Source organism: Notolabrus celidotus, chromosome 15, assembly GCF_009762535.1.
Source record: "Notolabrus celidotus isolate fNotCel1 chromosome 15, fNotCel1.pri, whole genome shotgun sequence".
In the NCBI taxonomy this organism is placed as follows: domain Eukaryota; kingdom Metazoa; phylum Chordata; class Actinopteri; order Labriformes; family Labridae; genus Notolabrus; species Notolabrus celidotus.
This window is the reverse complement of record NC_048286.1, coordinates 7,564,026-7,579,142: the sequence shown is the minus strand read 5'-3', so window position 1 is coordinate 7,579,142 and position 15,117 is coordinate 7,564,026. Positions and strand designations below refer to the sequence as shown.

Below are 15,117 nucleotides of genomic sequence, written 5' to 3'. Positions count from 1 at the left end.
TAAAAAGGTGAAGGGACTACAAATTAATGAAAAAGGAAAGTAGTCAAGGCAAGGCAGTATTATTTGTATAGCGCATTTTATACAAGAGCACAACTCAATGTGCTTTACATTAAAACATTAAAAACATTGGAAACATTCAGACAAGCATAAAAGAGCACAATTAAAATGATAAATATAATAAAACATAGAAAAGAAAAGGAAAATCAGAAATATATTTAAAGTAAATCTTAAATTTTAAATTTGCATTTAAAGTGAGTTAGAATAAACTGAGATGGGAAGGCAGTAGCAAATAAAAAAGTCTAAATCTTTGGTTTAAAAGAGGTGAGAGTTGGAGTGAACCTACAGCTTTCAAGGAGTTTGTTTCAGATGTTCCAAGTAGGGTGCCAAAACAATATAAATCAGGGTTTAAACGTATTATGGCCAATAGTGATATTTTTTTGCTGTACAAATATATATGTTTTAGTTAAATTTTGTTTCTTATGATCGTTTTTAGAATAGAATAGAAGAATAAAGTATATCTTTACTGTCATTAAACATTGTGCAATGAAATTGAAGTGCAACCTATTTATCAGTACAAAAAAAGCATTAAAAGAACAGTAGTAAAATAATAAAAAAAAACAAAATTTTATAACATAAATAAATAAAAACAAAGAGAGACACAGCATAACGCAGTCAGACATTCAAGTGATTACAGTGAAAAGATTGCACAGTCCCATTTTATGTTTGCATTATTTAGCATTAGGTGTACTGGCTGCTTTTAGATAAAAACTGTTTTTCAGCCTGATTTTTCCTTTTTTTTCCATGTTTTAACAGTTATTTTATACAGTCTATGGTTTTAACGTCTCAAACTATTTCTTTGGCAGCATGTCAAAGCAACTCTAGCATCCTGTTGAATGATGTATTCGTGTTTAACGATATTTGTCACTTGTCACACGATTTTATTTCAAAATATCGTGAATCAATAATAATAATAATTATAATCATTATAATCATTATTATTATTATAATGATTGTATTTGTACAGCACTTTTCAAAAACCAGGTTACAAAGTGCTACATGGGCAGCAGTTCATGAAATCACACTAATCAATATGAAAAATAAAACTCCCCAAAAAAAAACTCCCCAAAAGACATAAAACTCTAAAATTCCCCTAAAGAACTCTAAAGGAGTACAATTATTTTAAAATATATTTCTTAAAATGGTTAAAATCAAATAAATTAAGATTAAATCAGGAAAGGCTCTACTGTAAAAGTATGTTTTTTATTATTTCATCTTGACTGCAAGAGGAGATCTCATTGATTATCACAAGCTTGAAAACATATCTTTTCCAGCATCCTGCGCTGTACCCGGAAGCAGCATGTGTGGTGACGGAGGACAGAAACACGTGGTTTTGATAAGGACATAAGTAGAGCCGCAGCCTCATTAACAGTCTCTCTCTCGTGTTGCGGTGTTGGGGGAAGCATGTGTCGCGGTCCACCTTCACGCATGGAGCCCCGTGAATGGTAAATATTAATATTTTTCACCTGATTACATCATTACTGATAGATATTATGCTTATAATATATCCGCTTAGGTTTTTTGTTGTGGTCACTTCCGCACTGAATTCATTGTTAGCTGCTTCAGCGCCAAATCGACCTCATGGTGTGTTCTCATGAGGCCCCGATCCTCAAATTATAGCTTATGTTTGAAAGCTGCTAAGCATGTGTACGAATCCTAATTATTTAACAACATGGTGAGCTGCTGGATTTAACATTTAGCCTCATTAACTTTCTCTTTATACAGTTTAAGGCTACTTTATGTTTATGTGCCACATGCTGAGCTTGTGATTAACAAACATAAATGTATGCTTATTTATTTAATGTTCATTTTAAAATGTTGCAAATAGTTTCTTTATTGTCCACCTGGCTCCTATCATTAAGGATGGACTGAAATCAAAAACACTTTAAAGTAACATCCCTCAAATCACCACGTGTTAAATGCTTGCACTATGGCTCCTCTAAAAATGAGAAACAGTCAAACCTTGATGATGAGTTGCATGTGAGTCCGTGTTTCACCTGAACCTCATGATTATTCTTTCACTGCGCTGATGGGTTTGACTAAACTGATACAACTGAGAATGATTTATTGATTCTATTGAGACTAATCTGTTTCTATTTGCGATTTCAGAGCCTGGAGAGACTGGAGACATATCTGTAAGGTCAGTATCCGTCACTATATAACATCTAACTCTGTTATGTCCATGTGTTTTTTTTAAAAGTTCATTAATGTGGTTTCTTGGAGGCTCAGTCCCTGGCCTGTAAAATGCTGTTTGGTTTTTAATATCTCCAGAATATCTCAACATTGTCCACTACCTCCAAAGAAGCCATAATGTCAAATAAATGCATGTTTACTTGTTTCAACAATTGGATATTAATTCACTTTTTTTTTTTTTTTGCTTTACAGGTAATTGGGACTTGGTGTGAGCACTGTCCTGTAGATCAGGGGGTTCTAAATTTGCATATTTTTCTTAATTAAAAAAAGTCATGCATTTAAATGTGAAAAAACATTACAAATTTAAAAAAGTCCTTAGTTTTCTCCCTGTCTTTGTTGCCAGTTATTGAACAAAAGCATCTGTAGCAGCAGGTTCATTCATAACAGCACTGCAGTCACATGTGCATGTAGGTAGGCTAGTTTTCTGAAGACTAGCTAAATTAAGCAACTTTTAATCACTTTGGGAACCTCCTGCTGTAGATCACCAAAATCTGGACTCTGTTATAAAGATCTAAGTTAAATGAATTTCCACAATTCAATTGCATGCAAGTTTAAACTATCTGTAATTACATTAAAAATAAGACTTGTATTTAAACTTATGTGCATGTTAAAGGTCCAAATAAGAGTGTAACAGTGTACACGTGTGAACTGAATGCCAAAAGCAATAAAGCTAAACTTTGTCAAGCTGTGTTGTCACTTATTTTCAGACCCTGTAGAAAGAGGATGATCCATTTTATTTATGGGTGCCTTGCAGGACACTCGAATGTACAAATGTAATGATGAGAAAACGCTTGAAATACAATACAAAAAATGTACATATGAGGTGTTTACAGAGAATATGCTGTTTTTAAAAAGGTGAGATTTGAAGCTTGGAAGAGTGAGTTATGGGTGGTTAGTGGTAAGGAATTCCAGAGACTAGGCTCTGCACGACTGAATGCCCGAGATCCCATGGAGGTTAAGCGAGCATGGGGTATAGAGAGGATCTGAGAGTATGTTTTGACTTGTATATGTTTGAAAGCGATCGGAGAGGTATGGAGGTGATAAGTTATGGAGAGCTTGTGAGCAGAAGAATCTTGAAGTCTGCGGTATTTGACAGGCAGCCAGTGACACAGGACGGGGGTGATGTGTCCGATGAATCTGGTTGGCATGTCATGTGAAACTCTTTGTATGGGATTCAGGGGTGTCGCCAGGAATTCTGGGCCCCCTGCAAAGATATCTCAGTGGGCCCCATCACCACAGCCAACCCTACTAAATATAACGTTGCTGCTCTAATACTGGTTTATTTGAATTAAACAAAAATATATGCTTAAAACTATCCTGGTTAACTGACTCAAATCAAAGCTAGATATCAATATCATTTTTTTTTACAATTACTCCAAATGTAACTGCACAATATTGACCTTCAAACTGTCAACCTCTTTAAACACGATTATTTGAAGCCAAGTGACCTGTTGAATAACAACAAAGGGGCATTATTTGGTATAATGTAACCTCATGAAGTAAAATAAAACTCTAAAAACATAGTTTACTTTCAATCAGATTCAGCCACACTTGTTGCTCTGAAAATATGACAATTCCCAATTTTAGGCATGAGACGTTCATCTCAAGGAGCTGAGACTCCCCCTTTTCCCAGAAAGGAATTCTGAATGTATGTTTATTTATTCAGACAGTTTTACTTCTCTTATTGCAGTTATAACAGAACAATAGAAAAGCGTAGTAGAAAACACATTTTATTTCAGGCCCATTAAGGACCCCTTACCCACTTGAGCCCTAGGTAGTCAGTCCCACTTTTCCCCCAATATGACGCCCTTGATGGGATTCATTAGTAGGTCAAAGAAACAGCACAGTGAGAGCAAAGAAAACATTTTGCATTTAGACGCAGGCAGTAATTGGATGTTAATGCTTTTATTGGAACACAACAATAAATGTGAAGCATCATGTTAGTTTTTCTATTATTGAAAAAAGGCATAAAAGCACATTTAATGTAAAAAAGGAATGCATTTGAGATGTAATTTGAAAAAGGAAGTAGAGGGTAATCTGTAACATTCAGCGTAGTGAAAAAGTTAAGGAAGACAAACCAGAGATTAAGTTCATACATCAGTTCAACCAGCTGTCATTTGCATAATAAATATGAAATTGAGTCCAGCTCCACACATCAAGACTGTAAAACGTCTTTGGTACCAGAACTTATTGAACAAGTGTATTCAGTGTTTTTGACGTTACAGCAAAAAAAGTTGATTAAAATGTAGTTGTGTTATCTCTGAGCCTGAAAGCAGCTGAGACTGAAACGTACTGATTAATGACAAACTGTTCAGAGCGCTTTTAGACATTTCTTTAACCTGACTGACTCGTGTATTACTTTAAGTCATGTTATACTTTTATATAAAAATGTATCAGTAGAGGAAAATTATACCCACTGAACACTTATGCTACGTTTTGTCTGTTCTAACCTTTTGTATTTTTTGAATATTCATAAATAAAAGGAATTCAAGAAAGGTTCTGCATTGTATTATAATGCAACTTCCCTTTACTTAGATACAGTGCTGTCTGGTGTAGAGATTAACATGTGTTATGGTTTCATGGTGAAAATGTTCACTCTAATAGACACAAAGTAATAAAATATTCTTTTAAGTATTTACAGTTCTGATATACACATCAAATAGAGAAAAAAAATATAATTTCTTGAACCTGCACAGCCGATATCCTGTCAAACATGTCTCTTTCATGATAAACTATTTATAAAGTACACTTAAAGCTGGGGTTGGTAGTCAGATTTAGATACACTTTTTGTTATACTGGTTACAATGATCTTTCTTTCTCGATGGCAATCAATACATAATGTGTTCTTAAAAAAGAGTGAGAAAAAGCTTCTATCTACAGCCGGAGTAAACCTGGGAAAACACCAACCAATCCCTGCCATCAGGAGCCAAATTATGAAACCAATCAAATCCCGTTCTGCCGTTCTGCCCACCTTCTGCGCCTACATTTCATGTTTGTTTGTGTTTTGAACTTTCACTATGATAATGTTTTGGTGTTTTCTTACCGCTGAGTGAGACATGAGTTGGTGTAGTGCAAAACACAAACGATGTGCTGAGGACCGGTTTTGAATCAGTCACCATCATATGGTCGTGAATCAGCGGTGCTCGTGTATGTGAGTGGGGGGCGTCGTTTTGGAGGAGCTCCGGGGGGGGGGAGTTTAGACGGAGTCCTGAGGAAATGCTACAGTCAAATTCATGCTAGTTTTCCGAGACTGCCAACCCAGGCTTTAAGGTGGTTGTCTCTGTACATAGTTTTTAAGGCACTCATCCTTTTGCACTTTGACTAAAATGTACACAATCATTATGTAGTTTTCGCTTGTTTTCATTCTATAGTGCCGTCTTTGATGCACAAAGTTCATTCGAGGCTCATCTCCCATTTCGTAGAGGTGGAGTATCTGTGCTGTGTGTGGATTCAATATTACTAGTCTCGACTATGTCTTTACTTTTTCCCCGGGTCTTTTTTGTTCCTATTTGGTCTGACGAAGTCCCCTCAAAGAGCCGAGCCATGAAAGCAAAGCCGTTCTTCTTAATGTAGGACTTCCCAGCGAAGGTGTAGAGGACAGGGTTTGCACAGCTGCTGATGAAGGCCAGAGCTGAGGTCACTGCACGGCTGGATTTGGAGATATTGTCCAAGCTGGAGATAAACACATAAGAGAAACACTGTATTTAATTTAAGTATAAGGTAGAACCTCGAGAGTTTTACTTCAACATGTTTCCTATAAATCAGTTTTAAATTATAGAAAATCCATGGATGGGTTATGGAAAACTTCCATGGACAGAGGGCCAGGAGAATAGATGCAATATGATGTGTAAGAAATGCAAAACAAAACTTAAAGAATTGCGAAACCATGAACAAAAAAATATGAACACTGAATCCAAATTAAAAGAAAAAACCCAGAGAAATGTGCAGAATTAAAGAGCCACACAAAGACACAAAATAACAACAGAAGAGAAAACAACAACAACCACAAGAGGTACAACACAGAGACAAGGACAGACTGCTACAGCTACATAAAGACTCATGAAACTCAAAGAAACAAGTGAAGACAAGATAAAAAACAACCAGGAAGTGACACCAAACTGAAAAGAAGAGAATCAAAGACTTAAGACACACAAAATAGGGCTGAAGAGACCAAAGAAAACACAGAGACAGAACTACAAAGAGACACGGGATGCATACAAAGACAACCAAGATTATCAAAGTTGCAAAAAAAAGCTACAAAGAAAAATCCACATGAAATTATTGCCCAGTAAACTAATAAACACCCCACGAGACATACAAAGAGGACAAAGGGTACATAACACCCAAAAATGACACATATCCGCAGAAATGTGACACAAGCAAAAAGACTACAGTGAAAAACGAGAAGAGAATCACACTACTGAGAGACACGAAATAACCACGAAAAGGAGACACAAAGGAACTACAGAGACACTCAATTACAGGAACTCAGAAACACTACAAAGAAACAGTAGAGACAGACCAATCTACTACAATCACAGAAATCAACACCAAATGATTACCCAGACATGACTGTCAAAAGTAACTACAGAGACATAAAAACTGCAAATTCAAACAACAAACTACACTTTTCAGAAATACATTTTAAATGTAGAATTTTAAAGTCTATCTGTTTCTCTCATGAAGCAACTTTTTGCTAAAGAGCTCGGGTGTGTGTGCATTTCCATCATGAGTACAATAAAATGAATGTCTTGATGGAGTTTGAAACTGGATAAAAAATGCTGAAAATGTTTTAATACTCACAATTCTCTTCTTGGTGAAGTATCCGAGTACCACTCAGCTGCCACCTTAGACAGAAACAAAACATACTCAGTGTTTAAAAGATCAGATGTATAAAATAGGCTTTAATGTAAGAAGTAATCCTCAGCACATGCCATCACTCACCTGTATCATGTTTACAACGTGGTACGGCAGCCAGAAAAGACCAAACATCACCACAATAGCCAGGATGAGTTTCTCGCTGCGGACCTTTCTGCGAAACTTGGTCTGCCTGAGGCGTCTCAGGATGAGGACGTAGCTGATTATGATGACCGTGTACGGAAGAATGAACCCTGACACCGTCTCAAAGGCGTACTGGAACCTCACCTGCAAAGAGGAGGATAGAAGACATGTTCTCGCTGTAACAACTGTGTGTGCTTCATCAGACATACATTTATCTGTTCAAATACAAGAGCAAGAAAAACACACTTCATACATCATGCACTCCTGAAAATCTCTGGGAATGTCAGATCAGCCTGTTCCTGAAATTTCACACATGTCCCCTGCAGCATGAAGTTTTCCTGCTGGGTGGAGGAGGGTGACTCAGGGAGCAGTCGTGAGTCTGAATCTATGATTTGTGCCTTTGTATCAATGCACCATGTTACTGTATATTCACAGCATCAACAAAAGAGTGGAAAAGAACAATCTGGCAAACATAAAAGAGTATGGAGCAGATGGGTAATAATAAATTGAAGGCCATCCACTGAAATGACTTTATTGAGGGCGAACAACACCAGTCGCCTGTCGCTTCCTGAGGAAGCTGTTATTTTTGCTGCCAAAAAGCAGCAAAAATTAGAGCTATTGCAGGTTTAGGAACATGATGCTAATACAATGTCTATTTATATGCCCATCTGGAGCTCTCAGTCATGTTTTAAACATATAAGCAGATTGATTTGTCATAGATTGTTGGAGTTTGACCATAGACTGTATAAATAATGGACGCAGTATCCGCGACGTCACCCATCTGCTCCTGAAGCGCTGTTTTGAAGCCAATCGTCGGCAGGAGCCATATTGAAAATGTTGAACTCAACCTAACTGCTGTCAAGCAAGTGTGAGGTAAAGAGGCGGGCTTTGAGCCTCCTAGCCAACAGCTACAGTGTTCCCGCCTGTCAATCAAGTCAGCTGTGCCTCTCATAATGGAAAATTTGTAATCTTGATATCTTCAAAATTGCAGCATTATAAAAAAATCACTCCCTGTACAGTGTGTGCTGATTGATAAATGAGCTATCTAGACTACACTTGTTTTTTGTACCAGGCTGTAAACATGTTTATTTCTGCTGTAAAGGTCGGCTTTTTTTAATTTGGTTTACTTTCAGAGCCAGCCTCGAGTGGACACTTGATGAACTGCAGTTTTTAACACTTCCGCATTGCCTTCAATTCTCGTGGCTGGAGGGTGCCGCTTGAGTTTGACTGAGAGCTCACTGCTTGCATGCTAAATGGCCTTAAAGAGCTTCAGGAGTTGAGATATAATTTGTTCTCTTGGATCTACGAGTAATTAGCTGACATCACACTGTTGATTCAGGACTTTGAAAACAATGACTGGTTTCGGTTCTCCACCTACTTACATGTCTGGGCTCGGTGTGATTGGGAGCACACACAAGTCTTGTTTTATTCCTCTCATCTTTGTCCGGTCTCACATCTCGAAACACCAGCGAAGGGATGGAAATCACCATCACCAGCACCCACATGCCCACGATCACCCTCTTCACGATCTTCTTGCTGACAAGCTCTGAAGATTTGGTCGGAAACACCACAGCCACCAGCCTGTGCACGCTCATAAGTGTGATCAGGAAGATGGAGGCGTACATGTTTGAGTTGCACAGGTAGAAGAGGCCTTTGCACATGGCATCACCAAACACCCACGTCTGCTTGGCCAGGTAGATGATGAAGAAGATGGTGAGGGCCATGAGGAAGCCGTCAGCACACGCCAGGTTGAGGATCAGAAGGGTGGTGACTGAGCGTCGGCGGGTTCGTGCCAGGATGCTCCACACGATGAAGAGGTTTCCAGGGACGCCCAGGAGGAAGACCAGGCCAAGGATGAGGGCACCCATCGTGGTGGAGAGGTCATTGCTCACTACGCTGTCATCCTCCGGGTTTGTACCATTGCGGCCTGGTTGGGATGTCAGAAAGGAGGGACTGGCGGACTGGATCATGCTTGGAGGAGTTTGGATCCTGAGGACGAGAAACAAATTAAGAACCTGTAATTTATGAATGTTTAGATCTCTACGCTTATTTAACCTTAAATTATAAAATACAAACACAAAAACTTAACACAGTTTTAACACATCAAAACTCAACTGCAACAAGGTTAGGCAACACTTGGCGAATAATCCAGATTCTGAAATCCACTTTTTAGCCATCCATGATCAGGACCTCAGTCTCACTTGTGTCTCAGTTTTTACAAGACAAACCAGATTTTATCAAGTTGGTACAGACTTTTCAAGGTTGCCAGAGTATGGATGACTCTCCGGGCCCCTGCCTCGCTCCTTAATCCAGATAAAAAATACTGAAATGGGACAATGCAATGGGACAATGCACTCCATACATCATTCACAGGGGGTGCCAAAATTCACACAAACAGAAAGATATTTTCTCCACTCTGGTCTCAACCTCATTTCTATGCCAGGGCAGCAATTCTCAAGAATATACAACTATCCTTTTCATTGTAAATATGTCATATTATTTGACTAATTTCAAAGTTTTTCAACATTTTTTTTCTGTAATCTGACTGCTTGACTCAAAGTAACCTTAGATTAATGTCATCCCAATCCAACCACACAAACTGGAGGTTTAGTCTGAGTTTAAAAACAAGACTTGCTCATCTGATCCAATCTGAATAAACTTGTTTTCTTTTTGAGCAACCCAATCTGTAAGACTTTATCCAATCAGATGGCTTCCACGTGATCAGATTACATTTGAAAAACTTGGTCCAGAGTTTTAACAGAACGTTTATGTATTGTTTGAGCATGTTTTAACAGCTGAAGAGAGAGAAAATGTGGGGAGTAGACAGTGGCGAAAGACATGCAGCAAAAAAAAAATAGAGGCCATGAGTGACTGCTATTCAGACTGCAGCTATGAGAGCGACTAAAGCAACTTAGCTTAGCTTAGCTTGTGCCTCATTGTTTGATTTAGAGTGAAGTGTAAGATCAACCTGTATCTATATTCATCAGAGTAGCAGCATTAGTATTTGTGTTTGATCATAATCTGCTCTTCTCAACCTCTGGTATAACATATCTCCATTGTTTGTGTCAGATTAAAGTATTTCGGGTCGAGTCCCTTCAAAATAAAAGTTATACATGCAACTACATTTCAAGTTTGATTGAAATCTTTGATCAAACATTGAACCTGTTTTTTTGACTTGTGAGTATTTGCCTCTCATTCTGATGATTTTTTTCCATTGTTTTGACATAACAAGAAATGTAGAAAAAAAACTACATGGTGGATTCAAACTGAACAGTTTACATCTTTACTTTCAGCACTCTCTGATTGAGCACACTCAATCACGCTTCTGTTTCCTAGCGCTGACTAAGTGTTGCCGAGCAGAGATGTCTCTCAAAGGGTTTTTTCTGCCCATGATCATGGATGAACACCAGCTTTTAACTCTAATCTGATCTTCGCTGTACCGTGCCATGCAACACTATCATTAAAAGTGAGTCAGCACATGTTGAATACATATCACTTGGTGGTTTCATAAAGGCCAACGTGAGACTGAAACCTGCTTCTTTTCTTTTTTGTTTTGAATCTTCTTAAAAGATATCATCTGAGGATCTCTGCTGCGCTGCTGTTGTATCCTAAACTCTGTGCTTCAGACACCTGTTGATAAACTGTAGCTTCACTTATCTTTGAGAGTGTCTGAACATGTACGAGATGTGGCCTGTCACTGAGTTGCTCATCTTTAAAGAAAACAGGAACAGGTGACATTTAAGAACTTCCTGTACAAGGAAATAGTGTCTAACTGTGAAAGATGATCAGAGATTATGTAAAGGTGATAGAAAACAATAGAAACAAACTATAGTACTTGTAATTTGAATCAAAATCAGAAATGAGAATCAGAAATACTTTATTTATCCCGGGAAGGTAAGTTTGGTCATTACAGAGCTCTTAAACAGTATGTAAGAAAGTCATACTAGCTAGTTTGCACGGTCAATAATGCTAGCTTGAGAACCACGATGTTGGTGGTTCATGGATTTTAACATAGCCTGGTATCCATACTTACAATCATTTGTCAAAATAACTGATGCAGCTAAGTTAAAACAAATTAGAAGCAGAAATTCTCCTAGCAAGTAAAAACAAATTAGTGAAGTTATTTTACCTTAAGAAAAACTTTGAAATTTACACTGAATCAACAGAGAAATGTGTGTTTGTTCAACTAGGTAAGACAAGTTTTATAACTGCAATAAAACTATATAATTCATTGTTTTAGTATAAAGTTGAATCAATGAAATATCAAAAGGTAATTAATCTACATACCTTAAACTACAATATTGTGACAACTAGTACATTATAGTTAAATCAACTTTTTGAACTTTAATTTTGGATTTAAAACGAAGCTAGTTTTGAAGTTGAATGCACTTACATTTTCAAGGCAGCAGGGGAACATACATTTCCAAGTTGAACCAGCTTGAAATGTCTTACGGTGTAAGATAAAATAATCATTAAGTATATACAGAAGCGCAGAATAGTTAGAATTACTTATGTACAAAGCGCTGGGAATGAAGAAAATGTGGTTATTTAAGGTTATAATAATTCACATTCTGGAAAAGTTTGAGGTTTGGCTCTTGTGTTTTTGAGCTCACCGTCTTGTTCAAAATGGCGTCGATGATGATCTGCAGAAAACACTACCTGACTAACTGATGATAAACATTGCTAGGTGTTGTTCATTGATGGTACACAGACTGCTTCCAGAGTGAGAGGATGTTGGCTGCCATCCTGACGCAGCCTCTAAAATATTCACATCAGACCCTGTGGCAAACAGCAGAGCTCAAACTCAGAGTCAGCATGCTAAAACATGCAGAATGTTAGCAGTACTACGTCAAAGAAGAGCTCTGTTATGACACAATGTTTGATTCATTATCCACTTTTTTAAACTTTGTTGTCTTTCTCTTTTGGATTCTTTCTCACTGTCCGTTCACATGGAGGACAGTACCCTGCAGGGCAAAGGTCTCAGAGGGATGGACTTCACGACTGACCCAGATTTATATATATGCTAAAATTAAAAACTTAACTTGAGTGATGTGGAGAGAAGGTAATTGGTTCAGATATCATTTGACCTCCACAAAGCCACACACCCCCGCGTGAGAATGAGAAATCAAGTCCTTATTGCCTGATTAAGTCCTAGTTTCCTTTCTCTGTCCCACTAAAACAAACTGTTTATTTTCCCCTGGTGATTTTAAAGTAGAGTGTACGAGTAAACAATCAAAGCCAGACGTACATCACTGTGAAAAGAATGCAATGGAAACGAGTCTATGCAACATAGTAATGATGTCAAGTGGAATCATTACTTCTCAGAAATGACAGCTCCTTAAGCAATAAAAGGTCACTTTCCTGAATAAAATCCACTATCATGAAGCAGTTATAAGACACAGACGACCAAGCTCTCTGTCAGTTCAGGTAAAACAAAAGAAATACCACAAACAAAAACTGCTAATTATGACATTAAAGGGAAAGTTCAGGTTTTTTTTTTTACTGGTATTGTGTAACCTTCTTGCTGTCAGAAAGCCAAAACGTTATCGCACCTTTTGGATTTTCTTGTCCCTCTGCCTACACTGATCAGCAAAATACAACCAAACTAAAAAAGTGAGTGATTCCAACAGTGACATTGACACAAGAGGAAACCTTTATGAAGTTTACAGAGTGGAGAAACTTGTGTGCTAACTGGAGAGCAGGAGAGATCCAAAGTTACCTGGTGGTGCAGGTGTGTAAACTACGAGTCTGTGATCAGAGAGAGCCACTTGCTGTCACGAGTTGGACGTGGTATCAACAGTATTTCGAGACCTCTCTGGATACGCATACGGTTGCAGTCTGCATCACTTACCAACCAGAGTTCCCTGAACTGAATGTCGCTGCTTGTTACCGACTTACTTCAATTTAGATAATTAAAAAAACAGAAATGCTGAATGGAAGTGTTCTTTGGAAGTAAGTTTTCAGCTTTCTCTGTTTATTGCATTATGACACAACCCAAAGTGTGCATAATATGCTTACCTCATCAAATCACACTGTGTTACCTGATGAAGGGTAAGACTGAGCGGAAATAACAAACTCTACAGCTATTCCTGTGTCAGCTTTATAATGATCAGCTTTTCACTCGCATAACCACCACAGCCTCTAAAATAATCAGTCTCCATCACACCAAAGCTCACAGATTTAAACAACAGGGCCATCACACACATTGCAACCTCAATAGAACAGGACATCACACACCCACTTAACACATATCTCATCCAACTTCCCTCAGGACGAAGAGACAGGACACCAAGGTGTAGAAGGGCTCGCCCGTGGAAAAGCCTGATCCCTGCTGCTATAGTGGCCCTAAACTAAAGGCCACGCTGAACATTGTAGAGTGCAGACTTCGGGGTGGGGGGGTTATGTTAATGTTGTTGTTTGCTTGAAGTGTATTTTGTGTTCTTTTTGTGATGTATATGTCTATAAAGCACAGGAGGGACTGTGAAGAAGAAATTCCCCAGAGGACAATAAAGACGAAAGTCTTTCGTTGCTTAAAATAAAATCAAACTGAGATGCAAAATTATCAAAATTCAACATAGCTCAGTGTACTGGGCTGAATTCATATTGACTCATACAGTAAAGACCCTTATCATTGATCAGTGTGCTGCAGGTAAAGAACAAGTGTTGCAGAACAGTGCTGAAACAAGCTTTCTGATGGCGAGGTAAAGCACTAAACATTTTCTGAATGAAGCGCACACTAACACAGATGGTTTTGTAAAATTTGTTGAATTACAGGTTAGATCTGATATTGCCTGCAGTGGTTGATAGCCTAGATTTTGTTCCGCTTCTCTGGACACTTTCTCAACAAAGGGGCTGAGCTGACCTGCGTCCTCTGTGGGTGACACACTCACTGTTGACAAGTAGCTCATACAACCCAAGTTCAAAAAACCAAAACATAGAAAACTGAATTATCCCTTTCACTTGGGATAGAAACACACAAAAACATACTCCAGGTCTCCAACTACCAATACAACATGATCTGGGTTGTGACAGTTTGCTTGAGGATTAATTTTGCTGAACTGGAAAAAGAGGAACGAGCCAGCTTGTTTAACATCACTGAAAGATGTAATTAAACGAAAGCAATCAGAAAAAATAAATATTTAGAAGGGACGGTTGATGTATTTTATTCAATAAGGCAACATTTCAGAGACTATTTCAATAGACCAAACCTAGAAATGGTGACAGAAATATCTATCTTTTTCTTTTTCCTATATTGTACATTGGCACCAAATAAAAGGCCATAAATCTGTGTATCTGTGTTAAAACCTCTTAAATTGAATCAAGTGCCCCTAAAAGAAAAACAACTGGTGTTGTATGTGTTGAAAGGATAGATCAATAATGAAAGGATGGTTCAAAAACAGACAAATTAGAATAAAACAAACAGAACTATTATTCTGGCAATTTCATGAAATAATTTAGCTACATAAAACAAAAAACCAAACCTGAGAGATTTGCAAAAAAAACAGAAAATCCCTAAAACACTTCACAAACATGTCCCTTCCCGTAACTGTTTACCAGAAGAGTAATAGCAAAGGATTAACTTGCTGTCCAGAGTTTTGAAATAATGAGTCACAGGATTGTAATAAATCCGTCCTATGTAAATAAAGAAGTTTTAAAAAAGTAAATTATTATGTTAAGACTGAAGAAAGAAAAGGCAGATGTTTGTAAAGTCTGAGTGAGATTCTGAATAGAAGCTGATGAGTTTTCCAGTGAGACTGACCTTTCCAGGACTTGACGTTTCTCTGTGATATCTGTCAGATTGAATTATCCCTCTGCTGCTCCTCTCTGTCCAGCTCTCTGATAGTGTTTCCCCTGAGTGACAGACTC

The 15,117-nt window shown here is 37.9% G+C and overlaps 1 protein-coding gene and 1 long non-coding RNA gene across 2 annotated transcripts; one reads left to right on the top strand and one right to left on the bottom strand.

The window, feature by feature from the left end:
• Positions 1 to 1,322: 1,322 nt before the first annotated feature.
• Positions 1,323 to 2,934, top strand: LOC117826476. The gene is made up of 3 exons (XR_004634046.1): positions 1,323 to 1,502; positions 2,167 to 2,197; positions 2,443 to 2,934. It is a non-coding gene; the product is annotated as an uncharacterized LOC117826476 (long non-coding RNA).
• A 2,540-nt stretch (positions 2,935 to 5,474) lies between these two features.
• On the bottom strand, positions 5,475 to 15,117 carry ltb4r2b (leukotriene B4 receptor 2b). Its single transcript, XM_034703500.1, has 5 exons — positions 15,011 to 15,117; positions 8,634 to 9,240; positions 7,195 to 7,395; positions 7,054 to 7,097; positions 5,475 to 5,922 (listed from the first exon to the last, which is right to left on the bottom strand). The coding sequence occupies exons 2-5, from the start codon at positions 9,219 to 9,221 to the stop codon at positions 5,655 to 5,657; spliced, it is 1,101 nt and encodes a 366-aa protein (XP_034559391.1). The 5' UTR covers positions 9,222 to 9,240; positions 15,011 to 15,117; the 3' UTR covers positions 5,475 to 5,654.

What these genes read in the sequence shown, in the direction of transcription:
- ltb4r2b (XM_034703500.1), bottom strand. Translation starts at nt 9,221, where the DNA reads ATGATCCAGTCCGCCAGTCCCTCCTTTCTGACATCCCAACCAGGCCGC. An exon ending in ATCACACCGAGCCCAGACAT is followed by an intron (nt 7,396 to 8,633) that starts GTAAGTAGGTGG and finishes TCCTCTTTGCAG; the next exon opens with GTGAGGTTCCAGTACGCCTT. An exon ending in ACGTTGTAAACATGATACAG is followed by an intron (nt 7,098 to 7,194) that starts GTGAGTGATGGC and finishes TTTCTGTCTAAG; the next exon opens with GTGGCAGCTGAGTGGTACTC.